Below are 25,608 nucleotides of genomic sequence, written 5' to 3'. Positions count from 1 at the left end.
CTCTTGCTGTGCTCGGATGCACCGAACTGCAGCTCAGAGCTCCGCGAACACCGGCTGCCTCCGACGGGCCTCCTGCAGGAGGACGCGTTTCTTCTCTGCTGCTTTTCTCCTGGTTTCTGCAGTTTCTGGCCCTCCCCCCCTCTGCTGGCTCTGGCTCTCGATGTTGTCGGCGTTGTTGGCTCTCCCGGCTCGCCCATCTGACGTGTGTCAGGCGTTCTTGAATTGCAGATTGCGGGGCTACATAAAATAATAATAAATAATTATCTGTGTGAAGGATCTCTTCCTTCCCAGCAGGCCCGAATTAGCATCCTCTTTCTAGAAGAGTCTCTCAGGACGTTAATTGTCATCTGCCCCCTGGGATGTATCCAAGCAAACCTTCCACCAGCAAGGTCTATTAGCATGTTAATGTCCCCCTCACTCCTGGAAGTCTCCCTGTATCTCTGGCTTAATCGTCAAACAGCTTAATTTACAGACGCAAAATTAAACAGGTTGCAATTAATCCATAGGGGTTGGCCATAGCTGGCGGTGGTGACAGCTGGGGACACCGCTCCGTGCAGCCACCAGGCACGGCCGGCAGGCTGAGCTGCTCCAAGGCCGCGTTGCCGCCCACCTTGGCTCTGGGCTCCCCCGACACACTGCTGCCCGCAGAGAGGCTCACCCACACACCGTGCAGAACCCTCGGCTGGTTCCTTCGAGGCTGCGAGGAGCCCAGGTCCGACACAGCGCGAAGCCAACGGCGAGATGGGTGCTGCAGAGCCGCGGTGGCCCTGAGGCGTCCCTCAGGTTGGGGAATGATAGCAGAAGCTCCAGCAGGGCGTGTGCTGTGCCAGCCTATGCTGTCGTTCTTTGCTGGGCGCCTGATGGAGGGGGGTGTCACATCTCCACCTGCCATGCAGAGGGACACTCGCTGGGAGGTCATTTACACTTCAGCTATGTTTGGAGGAGGAAATGGCTTGTTCAGAAATGCTGACTGCTGGGGAAGGCTCCTTCTAGCACAGGCTGTGCAGACAGAGCAGAGACGAGTGAGATTTCCAGCAGGAAAACATGGGATGCAGCTGCCACATCAAAGCACACCAGGAACAAGGGGCTGTGGGTCCCAGCACCATGCACCTCACTGCCTCAGCTTCACTCAAGACATGTCACAGTGTGCTTCTACTGATTCTGTGATTAGACCTGTTGCTAGTGAAGCCTATCTATTTTTAAGAGTTGCATCATTTAAATAGAATTACATACCGATTAGAAGTGAAGCCGTGCAGTTTGCTTAGACTGGACAGTCCTGCCTTCTGCCATGCTGACCCAACAGGGTACCAAATGGGTTTTGTTATGCCTGCCTTATGCTTTTGCTGCAGTCTCAGCACAGGCAAACTTGCATCCCTTGCTTTAATGAAGCAAGGTACCGAGAGCTGAATGGGTCCAAGCTCCAGCAGAGACCATCACCTAGCCGAGCCTAGTGGGCTCACTGACTGCAGCAACCAGCATTTCAGGTCTGTGGGGCTCTTTCTGGGACCCTCTCAGCCAGAAGATGCTGGCCTCGATGTGACAGATCTGCAAGGACTGGTTATTTTCAGACATACCACATAGCTGGAGTTGACGCAATTCCTATTCCTCTTTCACACTGCGCCTCAAAGGCAAGCAGATGATGAGCCACCAGGAAGGGGGTGCTGGGGTCCTTGCCTCGCTCGTGCCAATGCGAAGCCATGCCAGGAAGGAGAGGTGAGAAGTTTTGCTCTGTGTGCAGCCAGCAATCACCATGGATGCACTGCGACTCCTGTGTGGGCGGCTCAGGCTGCGCTGTGCATGGGAAGGCAAGTGCTGTTCTCCCTGTGTGTGAGAGATGACCTTGGGAAAGGTGGCTTCAGTCACTGTCCTTGAGCTGGCAATATGCTCCTCTGGGAGTAAGCCAATATTCTGAGAAGACAGATATAACCTGATCCAGGCTTGGCCTCGCTGGGATGTGCTCCAGCCATGACATCACTCAGTAATGCTACGTGTGTTTACTACTGGGGAAAGGTGCGGGATTGGAGTCTGAAATCCCTGCTTTATCTCCTGAGTAGGTTAGGAAGAAAAAGCAGCATTAGCAGTCCCACCCGTGCATTTTTAAGGCCAAGAGAAATCAGTTTCCAACTCAGCCTTTCAGCTCTGCTATGCTGGAAATCTGACATCTCCTGTTTTCATCTCCCCATGAGACAGTCTTGCCACCCTTGCTCTAGCCACAAACCTCAGGAAGCTCCCGCAGGACCCCATCCACCCAAAGACTCACCTCAGCACAGCACTTTGCAAACTGAGTGAATGGATACCTGGAATCAGGTGTCCCACTGCACCACCGCAGACCTGACATCAATAATGAACCAAAGGATTAAATGTAGAGCTGAAGCAGCCAGAAGGTAAATTCAGACTTTTAAAAAGACGTGGAATTGCTCTGTTACCCACGTCCCTGTCACTCTGCCAGGTATTCTTAGGAGAATTCTTGGTGGATGACAGGGGTGGCTGCTCCCCTTCAATGCCAGGTACCCAGGGAAGCCTTAGGCTCAGTAAGGAAGGACATGCTTAAAAGACCACGACTGCCCCTTGAGCACAGTGAAACTCCTGACCAAGGAAAGATCTCTTTAGCAGATAGCCTTTTTATTTGAGCCAGTCCCAAACTATTGCACCTATTCCTCCAGGAACAGTCTGGGATCTTTGCAAGTTTTAGTGTTTCCTGGTGCTGTTGCCAGACGTTGCCACTGTTTCCCTGCCTGCTCCTCTCATCGTGCATGGAAGAGCATGGCACTGAAACTGCTCCTTCCTGTGGGCACGAGGGCATGCCAGCCCCACTGCTGGGCAGCCACAGGCTTTGGGCACGACTGGGACACACTGCTGAGTTACAAGCTTTTATATCTGAGCCACTTCTGAATACCAGACAGTTTAACTTTAAGACAGGTAGGTGACAGATGGCTATAGGCAGGGGATCAGAGGGAATCAGTGGTACAGCAGCAGAGACTGAACCGTGTGTCAGGACAGCTGCCAGTGATGGCTTATGAATCTCTAGGAAAGGCAAGAAGGAGCAGAGCTCTGACAGAGAGATAGGGGTACCTCTCAGCTTGGCTTGCAGGGGTAGAGCAGGAGGAGAGGAGTAGCTTGTTTGTAACTCGGAGGCCATGAGCGAGCAGATTGCTCCATGGGAATGCACTCCCTGGAGAGCTGCTGAAGCACGCGGAGCTCGGAAGCCCAGGCATCCATCTGTGTGCGGGAGGGGGCTGAAGTCAGCTCCAAACCCACAGACGGGAGGAAGTCAGTAAGCTCCAAGCGAGCAACTGTCACTGTGCACTGCTCAAATCCGGGAGCGAACTGGAAACCTAAAGCCTGTCATTAGGAATCATAAAAACAGTAATTAGAGCAGGACTGTCACAAGTTCACACCCAAAACATCAATACAAGGCATTTACCCAGCAGCGGGGGACCACTACCCTTGGAAAGCATCCTCTGCTAGGCATGCTCCACCTTGCATTCATATAGGCATGAGGTCTTGCAGGGAGCCGTGTGAACAGACTTCTTAGCCATGAAAGCATCCTGAAGCCTAGAGGGGTCAAAAAATGCCACTCCCTGCACAGGTGAAGGGCATAGTGTGCACGGGAGCTGAATCAGCGCCTGGTTAGCTGGCACTGCCCTGTCCTGGACCCCTGTGGGTTCCTGAGGCTTCTCAGGGCTGGGACAGCTGGTTACAGTAGACTGGACTGAGGAGTGAAACCCCCAGAAGGAGGCTCATTTTGGTTCAAGTGAGCTGTTGCGCGAGTTTAGCCTTACGGTTTGACTGCATCTTGCAGAGCTGTGAGCAACCACCTCATTACAAAGCAGGTGTAAGCAGCTTCTTTCTTAGTGGCAGCCCAGGCAGAAAGGCCTTGTTTGAAGTGGGGGGTGTCCTTTAACAAAAGGAACATACAGATGGCTTGAAAGTAGTTTTATCTAAGAAAAGTGAGATGGTGTGCAGTTAGGGAGCTCTGTGCTGCAGCACCAGGAGCATCAGCAGTACTCCTTGCTGGCTTCCCACATGGCTGCCTTTCTGAGTGGCTCGCCTTGTTTGCCAAGACCATTCCTCTTCAAAATGTTAATAGGTGACATCAGCTGAAACATGAGCCACGCTTAAAGTAAAGTTCTTCTAATCAAAGTCCTTCTGAAGCTTTATTCTCTCAGCTTCTTTGATGTTGGCATTTGACTGGTCACACAGCATTTAGCCCTGATGTTTAACTGGAGCAGTCGTAATTCACACTGTACAACATACTAAATACAGATGCCCATCTTTACCTGCTGATGGGAGCTGAATCAACAGGGAATTGCACCCACTGTAACACCAAACAGGTATTTTTGCACTTATGGTTGAGATAATGGTTCCTTCCATTACAAGGCAGTTGCTGTAGAGCTGAAGTAGTCAGATGAGCATGGCTACCCAGAAGTTGCAAAAGCAGTTGAGCGGCTGACACAGATGCTGGGCAGGGTTAGACAAGGAAAAAGTAGCAGAGCTAGGACCAAAGGATCACTGTGCTCCTTCCCCAGAGTTACTGTCCTTTTAGCTTGCTGTCACAGGCAGAACTAGGTCTGAAAGCACATTCCCCAAGTGCCCTAATTTCTCTGCCTTCATGCAGTGTTCCCTTTCTTCCTCAGCACCAGAATATTTGTTTCATTGTAGGATTTGAAAGCTCACAACCCTCAGCAAAAGATAAAAGTCATCAATCAACTACATTCTTTTCCCTGAAGTATTGTAATTAAGTTGCAGAGAGCAAAAGCCAGCGTAGGGTTAACAAAAGCAGGCAGGTTAAAGAGCCTCATCCCACAAGTCTCACCTAGAAAAACAGGAGAACAACCGCCAGACGAAATGACTCCTCCCCATACTCCTGCTGTTAGCTTTCTATCACAAAGAACTTTTAACGTCCCTCCCTGAAATAGGTTGATAGTCCACGCTGCTGTGTTCAAATAAAAAAGGTCAGGATGACACAGAAAGGCTTTAACTTCCTCCCCAGCGCTGGATCTTTGACCTGGATGACATTCAAGGCTGTCAAGGAAGCAGTTACAACCAACTATATTTAGGAAATGAAAAAGCATATTTCCCCTCTGATCTACTAACTCAGAGGCACCAGAGAAGCAGACACTTGTTTGCAGTGTTTTCAGTGAAGTGTGATGAGCAGCCTAATGAAAGGGAGGACAAGAAAAAACAAAACCACCTTGCTTTTGACTAGTTTAGTAGGTCTTACGGAGGAGGAAGATGGGTAGAGATAAAGAAGACTAGGCCTAAGTGGAACACAGGACCAGCTTAACAGGCTCAGAATAAATCTCTCCTGCTGTTATTTAACAGCAGTTGGACACGTGCTCCTGTGCCAGCCCTTCATTGCTCCTGAGCCCAGCTGAGCTCTGCTGGGGGCTGCTGGCACCCAGGCCACCCTCAGCATACGAGGGCAATCCTGTGGCTGCCGGGTGTGTGACACAAACTGGAACAGCAAATGCCAAGAAAGCACTTGCAGTTGTGGGCCACGCTCTTGGAAGATGAGATTAAAAAAACAGAACCAGAACGATTACTGATGAGGTCACTGGTAGAAACTATTTGAGAGCTGCTTCCTCGGGGGTTCCCCATCCTCAGTAACCAAAACAAAACACAGTGCTGCAGCTGCAGGCAGCTCCCACCCACACCAGGCACCTCTGCCACCCCGCTGGGAGGGGAGCTGCGCACGTGCACTCTTTTTACTTGCTGTGAAGATCTACACCATAAACAGGCTTCTTCCTGGGGGGTGCTGGAGTGTTTATCTTGACGACACAAAGGGGCTCCGGCGCCGCATTTCTGCTACATCTGGCGGAGCGATCAGGCTTCGTGCAACAAGCAGAAGGGCTGTGCCGAGCTCAGCAGCCGCCGTTGGGTAACGGCACCTAGCAGTACTGCTGGCGTTCCCTCAGCTCACGCTCTACAGATGGGAACAGAGCGGGCGTCGTGATGAGACACAGCAGCAGTTCAGGGCAGCACGGCGGCCAGGCGGGACGAAAGGCACCAGCAGTGTTTACTCAGGCACAGGAACTGAGCCGTCACGTGGCTGCCTGCCTTCAGCACCAAGCATACGTGCACTTACTATGGCTGCTTTCCCCAGCCCAGGGGGACAAAGGCAGGAGGCTCGTCCAGGCAACAACGAACGTCCTCGCTTGGAGAGCCGAACGGTTCGGTTATTTAGAAGAGAGCCTGTAAATAAAAACAGCACAAAAGCCTCCGGGTATTTCGCAATGATGATTTGGAATTGGAGAGGAAAAGCGGAGAACGGCACGGGGCCGAGCAGCCTGGCCTAAGCTGGGGCCGTTTGCAGGGTGCCGAAGCCGGCCTCTATCTGCAGGCTGCGCTAACCCCGAGGCCGGGGGGCCTCGCTGCCCTCAGCCTGAGCCGCAACCGGGAACCAACGCGCGCTGCTGCCGGGGAGCCGGCACGGCAGCTGCGGGATTCGCCACCAGGACTTTCTAGCCAACACGGCTTCCTGAAAGCCTACGCGTAACAGAGCTACCGAGGGCAAGGCGGCCCGGGAGCGCGGCGCGGCGCGGCCCGGCCCCGCACATCGCACGACGGGCCCGGCGGCGCTACGCCAGGCTCGGCTCGAGCCCCGCCCCCCGCCCCGCGCTGCGGCCACAGGCCCCGCCCCGGAAGCGCCCCCTCCGCGAGCTCCCGCCAATGAGCCGCCTCACCGCCGGGACACGTCAACCAATGGAGGCCGCCGCCCGAGCCGCCCCCGGCCCCGCCCCCCAGCTCCCGTCAGCCCCCGCGCGACGGAGAGGTTTATGGGTGCGGGGGGCGCCGCGGCGCCGCGTTTTCCATACCCCCCCTCCCGCGGCAGCGCGCTGACGTCACGGCGGCGCTGGCCGCTCCGGCCAATGGGACGCGCCGACGCGGCGGACCAGTGAGCGGCGGCGTCTCGGCGGCGGTGAGGAGCGGGCGGGCGGGCGGCAGCGCTGCGAGCCGTGAGCCGGAGCCGAAGGCCGAGCGCGGCGGGGCCATGGAGCGCGGGGCCGGGAGGGGCAGCCCGCGCCCCCTGCAGTAGCCCCGCGCCAGCCGCGCCCTCACATTCCCCCCCCGCCGCCTCCTCTATGCGGCGGGGCCGGCGGAGCCGCAGGCCTCGCTGCTTCGCGAGGCGGCCCTCGGCCCTCTGAGCCCGGTAAGGAGAAAGGGCGGCGGGCGCTGCGCTGTGCTGGGGGGGGTTGGGGGGCGGCCGGGGGCCGCGGAGCGGAGCAGGGGAACAATGCCGAGCGGAGCGGCGGCTTCCGCTTCCCGTGCCGTCACCCCGCGGGCAGCGCGGCCGGCGGCCGAGCTCCGTCTGTCCGTCCGTCCGTCGGACGCGAGCGGCCTTTGTGCGCCGTGCGGCGTCGGTACTCGGAGCGAAGGACGGGAGAAAAAGAGGGGAAATAAACGGAAAAATAGAAAAAAAAAATTAGAAGTTAAAAATCCCCCCCCGAGCGGCTGCGCCCCGCAGCCCGGCCTGAAACCCCCCGGCGTTGGGCGGCGCGGCCGGGGGCTGCGGGGTGCGGCGGCCCCCCGCCCTCTGCCCTGAGCCGCCACCGCGGCTGTGCGGGGCGGCCGCCGTGGGATCCGATTGCAGCCCGCCCCGACCCCCCCGACCCCGGTCTGTCCGCACGGCGCTGCGGGCGCAGAGCTGCGTGTGCGGGCACCGAGCGGTGGTTCCTTGCGGTGCGGTGCGTCTTTATGGCGTCTCTCCGTCTTTTTTTTTTTCTTCTCTTTTTTCCCGGGGGCTGAAAGCGCTCCTCGCAGAGGGAAAAGGAGATGATTCCCAGCGCGTGTTCTGTTACGTGCTTTTGTGCGTGCTCTGCCCTCAACATCTGATCCGATTCGCTTAAAGAAACTCGGTGCTTTTACAAGCACCGGGCCGGGTGCTCCGTGAGCACTGCAGCACGTCTGCCCGACGGCACGGCGCGCAGCTCCAGCTGCTCGTGGGACGTGCAGCCCGACCCGTGCCGACTTCCCGTCTCGGTGGGGAAGTTCTCTGCTGTGCACCGCCGAGCCCTGCGAGCGGTTTTCCTGCGGCGGAAGCTTGCAGGCAGCGGCCCCGCGTTGTGCCCCAGCCCCGGCACGGAGGTGTGCTGGGCGCCGCGGAGCCGAGCTCTCCCGTGTGGGGATGCTGTGGGTTTTTCCTCTCTGGCTGCAGGAGAGCCCTCCGGCCCCCGGGAGCCGTGCAGGACTTGCTGGGGCGCATCCTGCTGCAGGGGGCTGTGAGCCTGCGGCGCTGGGCTGGCTGGGGCTTGCATCGACTCCATGGTGGCTGAGCGAGCGCTGAGGCTCTGCTGTGCGAAACGCACGGCAGCTCAGAGCAGCAGCCCTGTGTGCCGTGCCCCCCATTCCCAGCTCCTTTGGTTTGTGTGCCCTGCCTGCTGGGAGCCGGGGAGGTGGAGCGCAGCGCTTCTCCAGCAGTTCTGCTTTCAGAAATGAACTCTTGGATCTCTGTTTCATAAGAATAGAGGCATAGAGCATAGTGGCATAGAGCAATTGATTTTCTTTTTTATGTGCTGTGCTTTGTTTTTATGTATGACTGTGAAGGCATTTTCCCAGATTCAGTGCATAGATTGTCCAAAGTGTAAATCCATTCTTGAATGAGGGGAAGAAAATTCGTAAACCCCACTCAACAACAACAAGAAGCCACCCCAAACCCAGCCAAACAAAAGGAACAGAACCCTTCAGCAAAGTGCTGGGCTTCCCCTGCGCACATCGAGCAACCTGTTAGGGTGACTTTGTTCCCTGCTTCTCTGTTTTAATTGAGCAGACCCCCCCGGTGCCGTGCAGAGCTGTGCTCAGCAGAGCACACAAATGCATTTCTCCGGGGTCACTGCAACCCAGTGCTGTTAATCAATGCTGCACCAGCAGCGCTCCCCCAGCGAAGCAGATGGGCTGCCTACAACTGGTGGTGATTATTCCAACTGTGTAATTGTAACGTGGCTGCGCCATCACAGTGTTTCCTGCAGATACTTCAAAGGGAGGCTCCTGACACGTCTATCTCTGCAGCATTTAATCTGTATGCTTGGTCTTTATGTTGTGGCTTTTGGACATACGTTGGAAGCGTTACCATTGTTTTTACCCCCTTTTTTTTTAACATTAAAAGAGGACAGGTTCTGTAATGAAGTTCTCCAGGACAGCACTGCCTGGGGATCCCGTGGTGTTGTGCTGGGCTTGGTTGGGTTTGGGCCTGTGTGGTCACTGTGCTGGCAGTGAGGAAGGACTTTCAGTTGTGCAGTTGGGAAATAGTGCCTGGGTGTCCTGTGCTGTGCACATGGTGTTGTCTGGGGACAGTCTGCCATAGAGGTTGTGATGCCCCATCCCTGGAGGCATTCGAGGCCAGGCTGGATGTTGCTCTGGGCAGCCTGGGCTGCTGGTTGGCGACCTGCACGTAGCAGGGGGTTGAAACTGGATGAGCGCTGTGCTCCTTTGCAACCCAGGCCATTCTGTGAATCTGCCTGCTGCAGGCTGGAGCTGTAGCTGGGGACCTCTTGTTACGTGCTGGAGAGTAGCTGCTGCACAGAAAGGAGATTCGTGCAAGCAGAGCTGCTTAATTGCATTGCACAGGGCAAACAAGCAGCAGATTTCTGCTCTCCTGGCCTGCTGGCAGTACCTGAATTTCAGGCTCGGCCGTCTGCGTTCCGGGTGGAAATTCCTCCCTGGCATGGAGGTGTAATGGCGGCCGTCACGCAGCAAGTAGCGACAGGCAGCGGTGCTTCGTGCCCAGCAGAGCCGGTGGTACCGGGCAGACCTTCCCTGCCGGCTGCGCTCACGGCTCCTTGGGTGCCTCCGTTGGCAGCGAGGGCTGCGTGGGGAGACCGGTCGGTGTCTCTGTATCAAAGGCTGTGGTGTTTCGTGATAAACCCGCCTGTATTTTTACCCCCATCTAATTTAAACCGTCTGCGTGACACCGAGCAGGAATGATTTGTATGCAGCTCTGAAATATTTTCCTTTCCCCTGCGAGAGGGGAGGCGAGGAGCTGAGGGCACGGAGCGCCTCGCAGCCAACTCTTATGTAATTTGTATGCCGCCGAGCACAGCCATAAGGAACACTAAAGGAGAGCTGTGGGAAATGGCAGCACCCTGTGCTTCCTCTGTGCCTCCTTACAGGGAATGCTGCTCTGCCATCTCCTTCAGAGCTTGTACGAAAAGAAGGAGAGGAGCTGAAGTGCTGTGGCGTTGAGGAGCCTGGCTGTGCTGGGCTGTGCTGTGCTGTGCTGTGCGGGCTATGGCAGCCGGGCGGGGGGCTCCTGGAAATCTGCTCTCATCCCCTGCTGTGCGTTGTGCTCGGGTAGCCCTGTGAAGCCCCGCACCTCCGACAGATGAAACGCTGCCGTTCCTGAACTTACTTGAGCAAAATGTCTTTATGGCTGGTATTAGCCCCGTGGCTCTGAGGGTGATGCAGCCATTGCGTGGCAGAGATCTTGCTTTGATCTGACAGCTTTCAAGATCCATTTCCAATCACCCGGTTCCATTAGCTCTGTTTATAGCAGCGCCCTCAGACTCTGTGCTGTTTACACCGCTCTTCAGGCCGGCGAGGTTTCTGTGCGCACGCATTAACAGACCGAAGGAACGACTGGGTTCAGAGAACGGCATCATCGCGGTGAGGGTCTGATTGCAGACACAGGCAGCGGCAGCTCCGGGTGCCCCAGGACGGAGCAGCACTGGGTGGCCCCACGCAGGCGGTGCGGCCGTGACCCGCAGGGCAGTGCCGGGGCTTTCCCAGCTTTGGCAGCACGCAGGCGCGGCTCCCGGCCCCGGCCCTCCGAGATGATTTTCATTTTCCTCAGCCCGTCACGTGGGCGGTTTGTTCTGCTCGTTGCAGTGCAGCTGCTGCCAACGGAGGCCAAAAATGCAGCGTGCGGATGTTGGGAATGGGGGGGGCCGCCCCGCAGAGCCGCGCTGCAGCCGTGGAGCGCAGCGTTTTCTAGGTCAGGGTTGAAGGCTCTGTCAGCCTGCTGATGTGCGTTGCTGCCTGCTCGGCCCGCCATATGGATGCGTGCGGTGCTGCCCTTGGCATTCATGCGTTGAATTATTTATCCTCTAAAAAAAAAAAAAAAACCAACCCAATCCCTCGGCAGCCTGCTTTCCCACGTCTGAGAACCGAACGTAACCGGTTGGTATTTTTAGAATAAATCTTCCCCTGCAGTTTATGGCGGCCGTGAGCTCCTGATTGCCTGCTGGCTTTGTGCGGGCAGAGCAGCGGCTGCAGGGCTGGAGCCTTGGTGGAAGCACTGGGACATCAGTGCTGTGGGGGGCTGTGTGAGCAGGACGGCATCTGCAGGGGGCTTAAGGGCCTTTGGGATGGAAGGGGAGGAAACATCTGTGTGTGTGTGTGCGTGCAAAAGCAGCTTTGTCTCCACGAGGCTGGCCTCCTTCCGATGCGTGAGCTGCTGGAAGTGTCTCCTTCCCTCCCGTGTTGTGCTGATCTGCTCCAGAGGTGTTACTGCAGGCCTGGTGTGGGTTCGTGGGTGTGGTGTTGGGGACGAGGTTGGTGGGCACGGGGGGGATGGGTTGGCAGCTGGACTTGGTGGTCTTAGAGATCTCCTTCAAGCTTAATAGATCTGTGATTCTTGGTGCGTGACATGGGAGGCTGCGGGTCTCTGTGCTGCTGTGTGCAGGATGGAAGGGGCTGCGGGCCTCTGTTGGAGCTGCAGCACCAGCACAGCACGGAGATGTTGGCCTGGGGAAGGTGAGCCCTGCTGGCAGAGGAAGGCTGCCTGAGAATCCTGCACTGCTCTGAGCGTCCTGCAGGGAAAGTTTGTGCAATTAGAAACAACAATAAAAAATATATATATTCTGAATGGCTGTAAAGGGAAATAAGGTTCACAAAACTATTATTAAGGATAAAATTCCGAATTGCAGTTTGTGGCCCATCTCTTTTTCCCATAAAGCAGACACGAAGGTGCCCCCTGCCCTGGCTGAGCTGGTGCACGCGTGTTATCAGCTCATCTGGGCAGGAGTTCAGAGCAGTAAAGCTGGATCCTGCTTCCAGCCTCTCCCGTGACCGCTCCGTGTAAACAAACGGTGCCAGGAGCCCCGAGCTGCTCCTGAGCTGTGGGCTGGGCTGGGGGCAGGCGGTGGGGCTGGGGGGGTCTGGGTGGCTCTGTGCTGGGAACGCTGTGCCCAGGGCAGTTCTCTGCACCGAGCGTGGCTGTGCCGGGCTCTGGCAGAGCAGCGGGCTGCTGGTAGACTTTACTCCCTGGGTCTGTTTTCCACTCTGTGCGCTGGTGGCTGGTGGGGTTATGCAATCCTGTTATCAGAGCAGCGTACGCTGCGGGCCGCACGGAGCCGTGCTGCACCTGCTGTGTGCTGGGCCTCCTGCTGCTGCCAGTGGGTACCTGCAGCACTGACTGTGCTGCTGTTGGGGTGTGTGCTGGGGGAATGCCCTGCTCAGCACACCCTGCTCGTGGTGTGGGCTGCTGCTCGCTGCCTGCATGCTTTAATTGCGCAGCCAGACACCCTGGTGCTGGATGCAAAAGGAACACAAACCTGGGTGTTTTGGGGTGTAAAGCTGCTCCTTCCTGAGCAGGCTGGGTGTGGAAGGAAAACCTGTGCTCCTGGAGGCTCACCTTTGGTGGTAACAGTTTCTTGTCCCATCAGCTCTGTGGGACACCTGAGATGTGTTGGTTTGGAGGACGAGGGCGGCTGACAGTTTCTCTCCTTGCTGCATCGTGCCCCTGCAGCGTGTTGGGTGCTGCTGTTCTGTGCTGTGTGTCCTTCCTGCAGCCCGGAAGGTTCTGAAGGGGTCATAGGTGCTTCCTGGGGTGGTGGTGGTGGTGAATTGAGCTGTCTTCAGAAGTTCTTAGCACTGGTGCTGGGGTGCTCAGTGTGCTCTGTGGGAGCTGAGTTGCCTTCCAGTCAGCCCTCGTGCAAGGCAGGGGAGGTGGAATCAGAAGTCAGCTTAGTGGCTTTTTCCAGGTGTGCTGAGTAGTGCTCTTCAGTTAGAAAGCTGTGGGTTATAGTCTTAAAATGCTGAATGCACTGCTGCAGCCTGTTCTGCCTGCTAGCTTCTGCTTCACATGCCAGATTTCTTTTCCCTTCTGTTTCCCCTCCACTCCTGGGAACTGATCTCAGAGGTTCTGCTCCCGCCTCGGTCCTCCTCCTCTGGTCCTCCTTGCTTCTAATTTTAGCCCGTCTGTCTTCTGATGCTTCCTCACTTCTCTTCCTGCCTTTCTGAGATCATCCTGCATCTCCATCTCCCTCGAGGTCCGGGCCTCGTTTCTGCTTGGTGAGAGGAAGCTGCTTGGCAGTGGGGTGAAGCTGCTGCGGTGCTGGGAGGTGGAGGATCCGAGGACACGGAGGTGGTGGTGGGGAGCAAGGCTTGGGGTGCCTGCTGCGTTGGCTGCCTGTTGTGCTTAGCATGGAAGGCCTGCTGCCTCTCCTGCATTGGTGCCTGGGCGGGCCAGCTCTGAGACGTAGAGCCATTCTCGTTGGGAAAAGGCCTCTGCGATCACCGTGCCCCCGGCCGCGTCCCTCAGTGCCACATCGGGGTGGTTCTGGAGCACCCCCAGGGCCGGTCACCCACCCACCGCTCCCTGGGCAGCCCGTGCTGCTGCCTGGCCACTGTGGGAGGAGAAACTCTTCCTAACGCGAACTCCTTGTCTTACGGCTTCATCCCATGTTTGAACCGTGGGGTTCTTTTCCGTGTGGCAGTTGTAGTCATAGCGTAGTCCTGTGGAGCAGTGCAGGTGAGTGGATTGGACGTGATCTTCCTGATGGTTTCCCCGTCCATCTGCTGCTAATTCTCTTAGCAGTGCAGGCTGCACAGGAGGTCTGCTGGCTGCACGCACGCTCAGCTCACCGGGAGCCGGCTTTGTGGGATCACCTCAGCGCAGGGCAGCCATCTGCGAGCTTCCACTGCCTGTCAGCACACGTTTGCCTGCGCTTACAGAGAAGATGACTTCTCAGCATGGGTGCATTTTTCCCCAGTGAGGGGAAGCACAGCAGGATGGGTGGTACCTGCACGGGGCTGGGGCACGGCCCGCTCCATCGCGTCTGCACGGACCACAGATACCTGTGGCAGATGTGCAGCCTGGGTCTGGAAGTTCTTTTGTGAGAACGGCGTTCAGGCCCTCTGCTGCAGCAGCAAGGAGCTCTGGTAGGAATCCAATCATAGCAATTACAGCGGGTTTTAAAAGAAACCTAGCAACTGCCGCTGTGCTTTGCTTTGCAGATTTTTCTCGCCTCAGATCTGTAGCTCTTCTCTTTTCATTGTATGGTGAGAGAGGGATCTGTGTATTGTTGTAGAGAAATGTGGCTGGAAGCGTGTCTGTGCTGAGCTGGGAGACTGAATGAGCTGAAATGATAACGGCGCTGCTGCTGTGGGCTCTGCAGCAAATGGGCTGTGGGGAAAGTGGAGCAGGCCTGGAATGCTGGGGGTGTGCAGCAGCCCTGCTCCCCTGCAGGTCCTGCTCACCCAGCTGCTGTTGTCAACAGCTGCCAGAGGATGAACAAACGATGCTGTGAGTGTGGTTATGTAAAATGTGAGCGTGCTGCGTTCCTTACATCCGCGTCACAACACAAAGAGCTTTAAGGTGCACTTCAAAGAGAGCAGTTTGCTTTATGGTTGGACCTCTGAGCAGTTTTTATGTACAGGGTGGAGGGAACTCGCAGAGAATATTGCAGTTTTCCCACTGTCATAAAAAGTTACGATTCTGGTGATTCGGGCGCTGTTGTGCAGGCGGGGAGGCGGGAGGCAGAGCGAGGTTGGTGGGCAGCGTGGGGCCGTCGGCCTGCTGCCATCCTGCAGCTCCCTGTGCCCCGTCCCCAGCTGTGTGCTGCAGCACGGAGGGCTGCAGGCAGTTTGTAACCTACTTTCTTCCTTCCGGCTTCTCCTGGGGGCACGAGCCAAGGGAGCGGAGAGCCAACAAATGGCTGCCTGTGGGGCCAGCCCCGCTGCCCTGCTTCAGAAGGGGGTAAAAAGCGGAGGTGCCTTCCCTGAGAAAAGGAGCAGCTGTGCCCAACGAGTGCAGTGGGGCAGTGGTGACCCTGGAGGCTGCAGCCAGCAGGAGTGCAGTGAGTCCCAGCGCTCAGCAGCTCGCAGCCATTCCCTGCTGCTGCATGGGCCGCTCTCAGCTTCTGAGCAGCTCAGCCTCTCACTGAACACATTTTCTCCTGCAGCGGGGTATAAAGGTGCTCTGTGTTTGCAGGATCACAGTTACAAGTGTGCTTATGTCTTCTGAAAAGCTGCTGCTTAAAGAATGTGCGCTGTACCTAGGCATGCAGACACCTATGTGAAGGTGGCTTGCTTTCTCTTCTGTGAGCTGAAAGAATTTTGTTCTACATAGATTAAAACTTGAAGGAAAACAGCCTACAGTTGTTATCTCTGGACGATCCATTAGCTGTGGTACCTTCCCTTTTATTTATTTTTGTAAACACATGTCTGAATGTAAACATTTGCTAGGCCATTCTGGATAAAACGTTCCAGCATTAACATATATTGTCATGGAGAATAATTTTCATGTAACTTGCTTTATATTTTCCTCCCAGGTTGCTATAGAAACACAGCCCGATGTGTGCTGGTGGAGCTGGGCTGTGCATCGCCCTTATGATGGACCTCTGTTAGCAGTGCTGCAGCAGCTGCAAGGTGCTCAGTTAGGGGTGGTGGACCTGCAGGACGTTTGTTGTCAGAGCTGTGTGGTGGTGGCTGGAGCTGATGTGTGTTTGGCTGAAATGTACCACCGGTTAGACTTCAGTTTTCATTTCATTTGCTGCAATAGCCCAACTCTTGGCGTTCCCTCGTGTGGCGTCTGGTTCAGCTTAAGATCTTTAACGTTCCAAACACTGCAGTGCAACGGTCGTTCTCCCTATCTGTGCTTAGCAGACAGCTGTGGATAGCAGTGTGTGTTTCTGTGTGAACACCTCCATCCCATGCCTTGCAGCGAGCGACCACAGAGCAGTGCCACAGTGCTGAGCTGCGCTGGCAGGAGGGAACTCTTTATTTTGGCTGGGAGCGGATGGAAAGGTGATGCAGGTGGGTTTGGGTTGTGTTGGCCGGGCTGGGGCTCAGGGCTGAGTGCTCAGCATGCCCTCCAGGAGCTGTGTGCGATCACAGTGACACTGCTCGCTGCCATTTAGAGAGTGATTCATTTCTGCTTAATGGCACGAGCTGAAGGAGAGAGGAGAGCCACGTGGGATTTCCTTCTGTCTGTGTGCTCTCATGGCCGAAGCCTTAAGCCGTGACCCAGCTGCGAGTGTTGCTTTTCTCCATCCCCAGACCCACGGCGCTCAGCTGGGTGCGGGGTGTAGGGAAGGTCCCAGCAGCCCCATCCTTCCTCTTCCCTGTGGGCAGGCGCCGGTTGTCCCTTACGTAACCACAGCTTATCCCAGCACGTGGATGCCTTCGGATGCATATGGTCTCACAGCTCTTCCTCGGTGCTTTACGGAAAGAGTTGAGTAACATTTTGTTCTGTAACGCAGTATTAAGAAACCCAGCATTTTTCTGTAATGGCGTACAAACAAGTAGTGCTGACATCCTATTTAAAGTGCCTGGAGGAGGCAGGGCTGGGAGGGAGGCAGGGCTGAATCAGGTTCTGTTTTTCTCATTCCTACACACAGTGAGCAGTCCCGCTCCCCTACGGAGGGCTGCAGCCCATGGCAGAGCAGCTGAGCGGCCGTTTCTTTTCCCTCTCCCCCCAGCCCACCTGTTGTCACCACGAGGTCAAGAAGTGACACTGATTTGTGCTCCTTGGTGGCCCATCTGGGCACTGGTGGGGATTGGCAGTGCGTGGTGCTGAGCTCAGCCCTGCCCAGCTCCTGGCTGTTATCGTGGCACAGCCTGGCCGTGTGTTTTTTCTGCAGGTGCACGGATGAATTGCAGCGTGAGCACAGTTGTGTGCATGAGCTGATGTGTGCCGTGACTAAGTTACCTTGTGCCGATCCGCTGAATAGACTCTCAGCTGATTATTCTGTTAAACATTCATTTGTTAATGGAAATAGCAGAAAGGCTCTGGTGGCACAGGGAGTGTTTGACTTTCTGCCGCTTCACTTTGAAGTTGGGAGTGTTTTTAAGATTCCCTTCTTGTGCTCAGTTTTGGTCTGACGCTCCTTATGGGAAAGAGTCCTAGAATCCCAGAGCTTGGGAGTTGCAAGGGACCTCTGGATCTCCCCCTGTCCAATGCCCCCCCCAGAGGAGGCTCCCTACAGCAGGTTGCACAGGGAAGCATCCAGGTTGGGTTTGAGTATCCGCAGGGAAGATGTCACCTGGCCACCCTGGCAGCCACTGAGACCCACAGGTTCCTCTCTGCAGAGCCCCTTCCAGCTCAGCCCCACCTGTACTGATGGGTTCCTCCCCAGCTGTACGACTCTGCCCTTCTGGAACCCCATCAGGTTGGTCCCAGCGTGTCCAGCGAGCAGAGAATTGCCTTTCCCCCAGTGAAGGACCCCTCTGCCAGCCCTAATGAAGGGCTTAATGAGCACCCACCCATCACACTGCTGCCTTCAGGTGTTTGCATCCAACACCCTGGTGTTGCTGTATGCCAGGTGCTTGGAGAGGTGCTCATCTCCGTAAGGATAGGTGTGCGATCGGGGAAAGTACTTTCATCTCTTTGCTGTGCAGGATTACCGTTCTGCTTCTTCCAACAATAAGAATGTAGAAATAATTGTTCTGCCTGGAATTCCCTCTCTGAAACAATGGCAGGAGCAGGGTGGGGTTGTTTGAAAACGTTTGGTGATGAAGTGCTGGAGCAGCAGCCTCCCGGGCTGCCCGACCTCCCCACGTGGTGCGTTGCTGTTCAGTCTCCTGCACAAACAGCCACGCTCTTGGAGCGGCTGCCAAAATAGTTGTGACCACTTCTGTCTCTTCTGAGCAAAACTGATTAGGAATGCTTTGTCTGCATCAGATCTCCTTTACTCTTCTGCACTGCCGTGTTCAGCGTTGTTCATTTTGTTGTAATTTCACCCTTTTTCTTTGGACGAGGAAGAGGGGAAGCCTACTGGAGTGCCAATAAACAGCAGTTATTGCCACCTCTGTGTGCTGTGATTCATCCCAGAGGCAGCCAGCCCTCAGCATCTCCTGCAGTCCTGGATGGATTCAGGTGTTGTCCTGCAGTTGAGCATGGCCTGGGCTGAGGGTGAGTGAGTTCTGTGCTGGGTGTCAGATCCCTTCTGTGCTGGTGGGGAGGCTGCAGGAGATCCGGGCTGTGCAGCCGGCGGTGGAAGTGCTGGCGTGTGACCCAGGTGTGCTGCCCTGTGCTCCTCGGAGGGGAGAGGCAACTCGTGCCTTGGGTTGGCTTAGGTTGGCAGGGACCTTATGGATCACCCGAATCCAGCAAGGAGCAGCGAGCTGTCAGGAGTGGGATGGAACCCACACCTCCAGGGGAGGCTGTGCCTGGAACAGGCTCTCCAGGACTCGTAGTCTGTTTCCTCTCCTTTCGTGTTCGGTTTCACTTCATCCCATTCTGGTTGGGAAGCTCCCTGGCTGCATTTGTTTGGTTTCTGCTGTGCTGTGCCTGCTTCCCCCAGCCCGCTTGGTACATGAGAGCAGCAGGGCTCAGACATGAGCTGCCGGGGTGGTGGGAGCGGCGAGAGGAGACTGCTGTGAGCTGTGGGTGCGTCAGGGGACTGGGGCTTAAAATTAGAGCAGTTCACGATGCGCGGTTGTAGTTGTTTACCTCGAACTGCAATTATCTTACTTCCTGAATTAAAAATGTCACGTCAGCTTGCCGAAGCGAGATTTGATGACAAAGGCATTGTTTTTAGCCAGCAGCCGGGCAAAGAACATTGCAAGTATACCTCTAAATGTGACTTCACAAGTGGAGCGCAGCACAGCCGGGGCTTTGACTCGGCTCTGGTGGCTGCGCGGGCTCACGGGTAGCAGTTCGGCTGGGGATCAGGCGCTGCTTTAATCCTACCTCTGTCCTTTCGTCCTCTGCATGCTTTCCTGACTGCCCTCCGTGCAGCTCGGTGCTGTGCTCCCGCAGGGCAGGACGTGCCCTGCACTCCCGGGCTGTGCGTGTTGCTGGGCTCTGAGCACGGCTGGTGCCCGGCGCTGCGGTTTGGGCAGCAGGAGGAGCCTCCACTGCACACCTGGGCTGCCCGGATGCTTCTTTCCTTCCAACCACCCTGTGTGCTCCGAGGGCAGCGCCGTGCCCGTGCGCAGGGCTTTGGGCTGTGCTGCTTCTGCCCCGGCACTGCCTGCTGCTGCTCGGAGCGCTTCGCTGTGTGCTCTCGGAGAGGCTCTGCTGTTTCTTCCCTTGGAGAGTGACTGCGCGTGCTTCTGGAGGCAGAAGAGTGACTTCCTCGGCCCCTCCTTGCCTAATTAGTGCTTTTTCAATAAATGGAATGCCTGCATCCTTCTCACAAATTGCTTTCAGAAAGGAAAGGAAATAGTTTGGTTATTAATAGTAACCCGCATCCAGCTTGCCACTGAGCTGCTTGGTTGCAAATATGGGACTCGAAAAGGTGACAGATGTCTGTCTCTCATTCCTGAGAATGTTCTGCATTTCTCACTGTTTTAAACTGGAGCGTAGTGGGAGAGAAATTACAGACACCCAAGTGCTCTCCCTGCCTGAGTGCCTTTCTAAGCCTCGTGCTTTTGCTTAGGAGAACTTGGGAGAGGCGGGGAGGCAGGGGCACGGTGTGCCCAGCAGCGTGTCTGTCCCACAGCAGCCTTGTTTAGGAGCTCGGCACACCTGCTGTGTGCCAGTGGCTGTGATCTAACCTGACATTACCGGTTTAATTCCACAGCACATACCTGTCTGTGTTGTGCTGTTGAAGGGCAGTGTCTTGCAGCGTAACTGGGACAAGTCAAAGCTCCCACGGCTTTTCAGCTCGCTTTCATTCCAGCCAGCGAGGTGTGGGGTTTCCTACACGTGGGCAGTGCTTCTCCATCTGCAGAGCTGGCCTTTGCGTGTCCCATGTGAAGGGCTGCTGGCATCTTGTTCTGCATTTACACTTACATCTCAGCTGGCTGAGGTCCCCCCGGCCCGGGGGTTATTCCTGCTGCAGCGCAGCTGGTGAGGTTCTGGGGTGCTGTGACAAATAGAAGCTGGTGCTCAGACTTGTTTGCCAGCTGAGTGTTGCAATCCCAGTGCAGGTACCTGTGGGCAGGAGTTGGGTAATCCTCTGCTGTTCTTTTGTCACAAGCCTGAATTCCTGTAGCTTTCTAATATACGTTGTTTTGTTTTTCAGTACTCGATTAACTTTTAAATTTTCCCATAACTATTTCTCAGTTGTCAGCAGCTGGGATTACTGCTGCTCATGCTGTTGACTGCGCTGGTGCCGCCTTCCCCTGTTGTCTCATTGGTGTGCTGGGAGCAGCCCTGGCTGCCTTTGCCTCCTGCCTGCTGCTGGAGCACAGCTTGTGCCGGATTCTGCTGGCCTGGAAATCCCTTCCTGGTGGTGACTTTTATGGGGCTCGTGTTTCAGCTCCATCGTGCCCTTTGCTTTACCTGCCTGTGTGGATACAGCTGCGCTTAAGCTTTTTTTCAGTGCTATTTATATACCGCACTTGTAATTATCTGAGTGCAGAATAATTGCTTCAGACACTTGGTGCCTTTCAGAAGGGGCTCACTAAGTGTTTGGGATGTGGAGGCTACGTTTCTCCCGCTCTTTGTGTGAATGGAAATACTGGTGGAGCAGTTGTGCTCTCGGAAAGCTCACGGATGGCTGGGACGGATGCACCGCGTGCAATGCAAGCAGCTGGGTGGCTCTGAGCGCTGGCACTGGATCGGGGCTGGGTAGCTGAGCGGTTTGGGTGATGTGAAGGTAGATGGGATGCTGTAAGTCTCCATTGCTTTCCTTCTTCCTTCCAGTAAGGCTTTCTCCTCTGTTTGAAATAAATACTCATTCCTCTGTGTGCTGTGCCAAGCGAGGGCTCCTTCCAAAGCAAGGCAGCAGCTCTGCATGCATCCCCCACAGCACATTCAGCTCACTTTGTGAACTCAATGATGCACCTTTCTGGGAGAGATTCAACCAAATTGCACAGACCTAGCAGTCTGAGGTAATGAGATTTCATGTTGGGGCTCTACAAATGAAAACTTGCTGAGGTCAGGAGGGCTGTTGGGAAGCCCTGGGGCTGGCAGGCGAGGTGCTGCAGCTCGCTGTGCTGCCGGGGTGCCCATGCAGCCCTGATCCGTGTGCTGAGCCGTCCTGCTGCATCTGTGTGGAACAGCCCTTGGTGAGAGGCAGCACCGCTGCGGGGTGAGGGCAAGGTTTGTACGTGAACTTGCTGATAGAAATGGGTGATCTTTAGGTGTTTTAATGTCTTCTGTAGCAAATGGCGTTTCTTTATGACTAAATCCCAGCTGGGGTAGCAGCGTCTCCTCAGCCTGGCAGGACGAGTCTTGTCTCTGCTTGCTGGTGCAGAAGGGCAAGCCGGAGCCTTGAGCTGCAGCCCAGGGTTGGCTCGGGAAACTGCAGAAACTGTTTGGAGTTAATTCTTTCCACTCATCAGAGAAGCCACAGAAGGGCGGTGAGGGTGAAGGAGGAGAGATGAGAACATGCTCGTGTGTTTCCAGAGCTCTTAATTGTGTGCACAGAATAGAAAAACCTGGTTCAGTGGAAACTGTTTGGGCTTGCATCGCTTTTCTGCCACATCACTCCAAGAAAAAAAGGAGCTACTGAAATGACTTCAGCTTTCAGGTGGTGCTGGGGGCTGGGGCTGTTCTGGCATCTGCGTTTCTGACCCTACCAGGTGCCTTTTGGGCTGCTTCCGTGGGTCTTTGCAGGGGAAAGCAGTGAGCAGCGGCTGTGCAGCCAGCAGTGCTGGGATGTTTGGGCCATGGGAGCTGCAGGCGCCCGATCCCACGTGTTGGTGTTCTCTGCACCAGAGCTGAAATGTGCTGTGACCCCACAGCTCTGCTCAGCTCCCATTGCACGCAGCAGTTGGTTGGGGTTACAAGCAGTGAGCAGTTGGGTGCGTTTCTGCTGGCCATTAGTTTTTAGTTCAATGCAATTTAAATCCAAAATGAAACACTTCTGTACCGTGCTTTGACCTACTGAAATGAATTACAGAATTCGAACCTCCCAAGTCTTATTTCTATAAAAGGAAGCACAGAAATGTACCATACCCAGACGTCTTCTCACGTTCTCCTTATAAGCACGGTGCTGGCAGCAGTTGCTGCACGGCAGGCAGCAGCAGCACTCTGCTCACAGGCCGTGGGCTGCTGGGGGGAGCCTGGGCTGTGCTTGGTGTCACAGCTCCTGGACTCTCAGCTTTCAGCACGGGTCTCTAAGCAGCATTCTGCTTCATGGATTTAGGCTGGTGTCAGCTTGCTGCTTCTTGGGGGCCATGAGGGTCAGAGAAGGGCCTGGGTTGAAAAGGACCTCAAAGATCAATGAGTTCCAGCCCCCTGCTGTGTGCAGGTCACCAACCAGCAGCCCAGGCTGCCCAGAGCCACATCCAGCCTGGCCTTGGATCCTGCAGGGATGGGGCATCCACAGCCTCCTTGGGCAACCTGTGCCACTGCCTCACCACCCTCTGGGGAAAAACTTCCTCCTCATATCCAACCCAAACCTCCCCTGTCTCACTTTAAAACCATTCCCCTTGTCCTGTCACCACCCACCCTCACAAACAGCCGTTCCCCTCCTGTTCACACGCTCCCTTCAAGCACTGGAGGCCACACTGAGGTCTCCCTGCAGCCTTCTCTTCTCCAAGCCAAACGAGCCCAGTTCCCTCAACTTTTCCTCACAGCAGAGCTGCTCCAGCCCTCTGACCATCAGTGCCCTCCTCTGGACCCGCTCCATGAGCTCCACATCCTTCCTGTCCTGGGGGCCCCAGGCCTGGACGCAGTGCTGCAGATGGGGCCTTAAGATGCCTTAAGGACAGCTTGGTTCTGCAGGCTGTCGCTCAGGAGCTGCATCTTTCCATTCTGCCTGCTCCTTTTTTGGTGGGATCGGTTGAGCTTTAGGCCATGCAGGCCCTATGGGAGCATCCTAAGCTCTGTTTTTGAGGTCAAAGCCAAGTTATTGTGCATCCCCTGGTGTGCCCAGGGCTGCTGGTGTGGTGTGAGCCTCCAGGTTAGGGCATGGCCTTCATTTTGAGTTCCTGCCTGTGTCTTGGAAGCAGGTTGCTGCCTGCAGCACATCGCTGTGCTCTGCTTGCTCCAGGTGCTCGGAGGTGACCCCAGATCTCCCAAGTGAACGCATGGGTACATAATAGGGGTTTGGCAGCCACCTGATGGTGGGTTCCTATGGCTCAGCACCTTGAGTAGAGAGCACTGTGATTCCCAAGCAAGCCTTTGTCCCTCGGTGGTAGGACAGCGCAGGGCACTGTGTGCCATTATGGCCAGGCTGCTCTCTGCTCGCCTGCAGAGCTCTCAGGAGATATTCAGAGGCTTCTCCCTGCCCTTGCTCATTCCATGTGCACCCCTCGAGCTCCCTGGCTGCGGTAGTGAAGCTTATCTTGTTGCACAGCTGCTGTATCGTCTGTATTCCCAGCAGATCTTTTTGGTTGAGCCCTCGGAGAGATCCCTCATTGCAATTCTGTCTTTTCCTTAAATTATGTCGAGGGAAGCAGATGAATCCTGGGGAAAAGCGCTGTCCTGCTCTCCTGAGATCTCTTCATTGAGAAGCTGGCATGAGGCAGGATTTGAGCCTAACGCTGACACGGTGTTACACCCCGGCTCTGGGTTGCTGTGGAACCTGAATTAACATGGGTCTGCTTTTAAATCAGAATCCAGCTCTTCTGGCTTCAAAGGAGCGCCCATAGGGAAGAACAAACTCTTGTGGGGAGGTTGTGCCTCCTGCTTGTTGGGAGGGAGAGCCAGCATTCTGCTTCTTTTGTACTCCACGCAAAGCAGGGACTGCAGGAGAGCCCTTTTGCTTTGCTGGTCAGGATGAGATGGAGCACAGTGATTTCAGGCTGCTGCACTGGGCACGTCTTGCTTCTCATGCTCATAAAGCACTTATCTGCTAATGCTGATTTCTCTTCTGTAAAGATGCAAGACGTTCTTAAGTCAGAAGTTTGCGTTACTTGATTCCCAGTGTATATTTTTAGGGGCTGCTCCCAGACGTTGCTCCGTGCTCTGTCAGCAAGGTGCAGCGTCTGTCTGAGGTTCCCCATCGGTGGGGAGGTGCTGGGCAGCCTGCTGGGAGTGCTGGACGCAGAGTGCTCCTTCCCTGCCCCAACTGCCTGCTCAACCAGTTTGCAAATTACTTTGTGCTAATATGAAACAGCATCACAAGTCTAGAAAGGCTCTGAGCTTGTTTTGAACCACAAGCAGGTCTCCCCGAGCGCTTTTATTTGGTATCCGTGCGGCAAAGGGAGGCCTGGCAGCGAGCTGCCGTGTGTTGCAGGATGGTTTGGGAGCTGCATTGGCACTGCACCCACATGGGGACAGGTGCTGTGCTGCTGGTCTCGGGGTGATTCTCATCATTGGGTAGGTTAATTAGTGATTGTAATTTAGGCTTTTGAAAGTGCAGCTTTGCTCTGAATGGAAACATTGGGTTCTGCACAGCTGGAGTGCCGTGTGGGACCTGGCTGTGCTTATTGAGGTTAGTAAGTTCTGCCTCATTCCTTCCTGGCCCGGCTGTAGGTGTGTGCCTGGGGCAGCCTGCAGCAGGGCTGGTTTGTGATGAGCACTGAGATTTTGTGATGAACGCTCCCCCTGAGTGGTGGGAGCCCGGTGGTGGTCAGCAGCTCACGCCTGCCCCTCTTTTCTGCCATTCCCGTTTGTGAGCAGGCTGTACTCTGGGTTTTGGGACGGGTTGGTGTTCAGCAGCACTCAGATCCTCAAATACAGTCCGCTCATTCTGAACACAATTACATTTCTAACAAAATGATTCCTGTGTCTTTCAGATCACACAGCGATTTTGGGACACACCCCTGTTGGATTGTAATCCATGTCCTGCTAGCGACAGCTTTCAGCTATGGAATCGGTAAATATTGACCTTGCTTCCATCCAAGTGTTTCCGGTTGTTACCTAACAAGTGCTTCTGTCTGTGCTGCAAATTCTTTCTTTGTTTTGTATAATTCAAAGCCAAGTATCGCAGCTCCCGTGGAGTTACTTAAAGGAGCTGCTAATAGAGATTACCCAGAGAAGTGCTCTAAGACCTTCTCGTTCTGGTGTCACTTCCAGCACTGCGCAGTGCTGCTGGTCACACGTGCCCTCCTGCCTGGAGGACTCCGTGGGCTGCTTGCTTTGCTTTCAAGAAGAAAAAAAAAAGTGCTAATTTAACAATGTTACGTCTCCTTGTGATTAGTATAATTGAAACAGATGGCACCTGCTTCATTTTGGGCAGAGAAACCTCCAGATATGCTGAGGCTATGGTTTGCATTCAGTGCTAGGACTCAACTTTTGGTAGTGTTAGCAGATGTAGATATAATAGATTATCCTAGAGTGGAATTGAGTGAAAAATTGAGGCTTTTGATGAAGCGTTTTGTGAGGAGAGGAGAGGAGAGGACTGGTGCTGCCCCAAAGCACAGTGGGGTGGGCTGCTCCTGCTGGGGGTCTGGGTGCTTGGGGCCCAGCTTGGAGTTACATGGGCTGATGCTGTCATCGGGATGCTGCAGCGGTGTGCAAGGAAGGAGAGCTGCAGGTCTGTATCAGGTGGCTTTGCGAGCTCCTAGGGGGCTTTTGTCCTGGGTTTTGAGGGATTTATCCTGTGTTTAGCTTGTCCATACTAATGTCAAGGCATTCAGAGGGAGACGGATGTTATGTCAGCA

The 25,608-nt window shown here is 55.3% G+C and overlaps 2 protein-coding genes across 3 annotated transcripts in view; one reads left to right on the top strand and one right to left on the bottom strand.

Annotated features, from left to right (window-relative positions):
- Nucleotides 1-2,605: 2,605 nt before the first annotated feature.
- On the bottom strand, nt 2,606-11,556 carry LOC146543514 (uncharacterized). Its single transcript, XM_085234978.1, has 2 exons — nt 6,089-11,556; nt 2,606-5,926 (listed from the first exon to the last, which is right to left on the bottom strand). The coding sequence occupies exon 1, from the start codon at nt 8,479-8,481 to the stop codon at nt 7,084-7,086; it is 1,398 nt and encodes a 465-aa protein (XP_085091104.1). The 5' UTR covers nt 8,482-11,556; the 3' UTR covers nt 2,606-5,926; nt 6,089-7,083.
- Nucleotides 7,012-25,608, top strand: part of ANKRD11 (ankyrin repeat domain 11) — an 82,636-nt gene continuing 64,039 nt past the window's right edge. The window contains exons 1-2 of one of the 2 annotated variants that reach the window (XM_085234953.1): nt 7,012-7,153; nt 24,742-24,821. The gene's annotated coding sequence lies outside the window, so the exon portion shown is untranslated. The remainder of the gene's footprint in view (nt 7,154-24,741; nt 24,822-25,608) is intronic. The other variant, XM_085234954.1, reaches the window with a different exon arrangement.

The sequence above is a fragment of the Meleagris gallopavo genome, chromosome 13, assembly GCF_905368555.1.
Source record: "Meleagris gallopavo chromosome 13, MGAL_WU_HG_1.1, whole genome shotgun sequence".
In the NCBI taxonomy this organism is placed as follows: Eukaryota; Metazoa; Chordata; class Aves; order Galliformes; family Phasianidae; genus Meleagris; species Meleagris gallopavo.
Note: the sequence above shows the minus strand (reverse complement) of the source record. Positions and strands in the feature narration are given on the sequence as shown.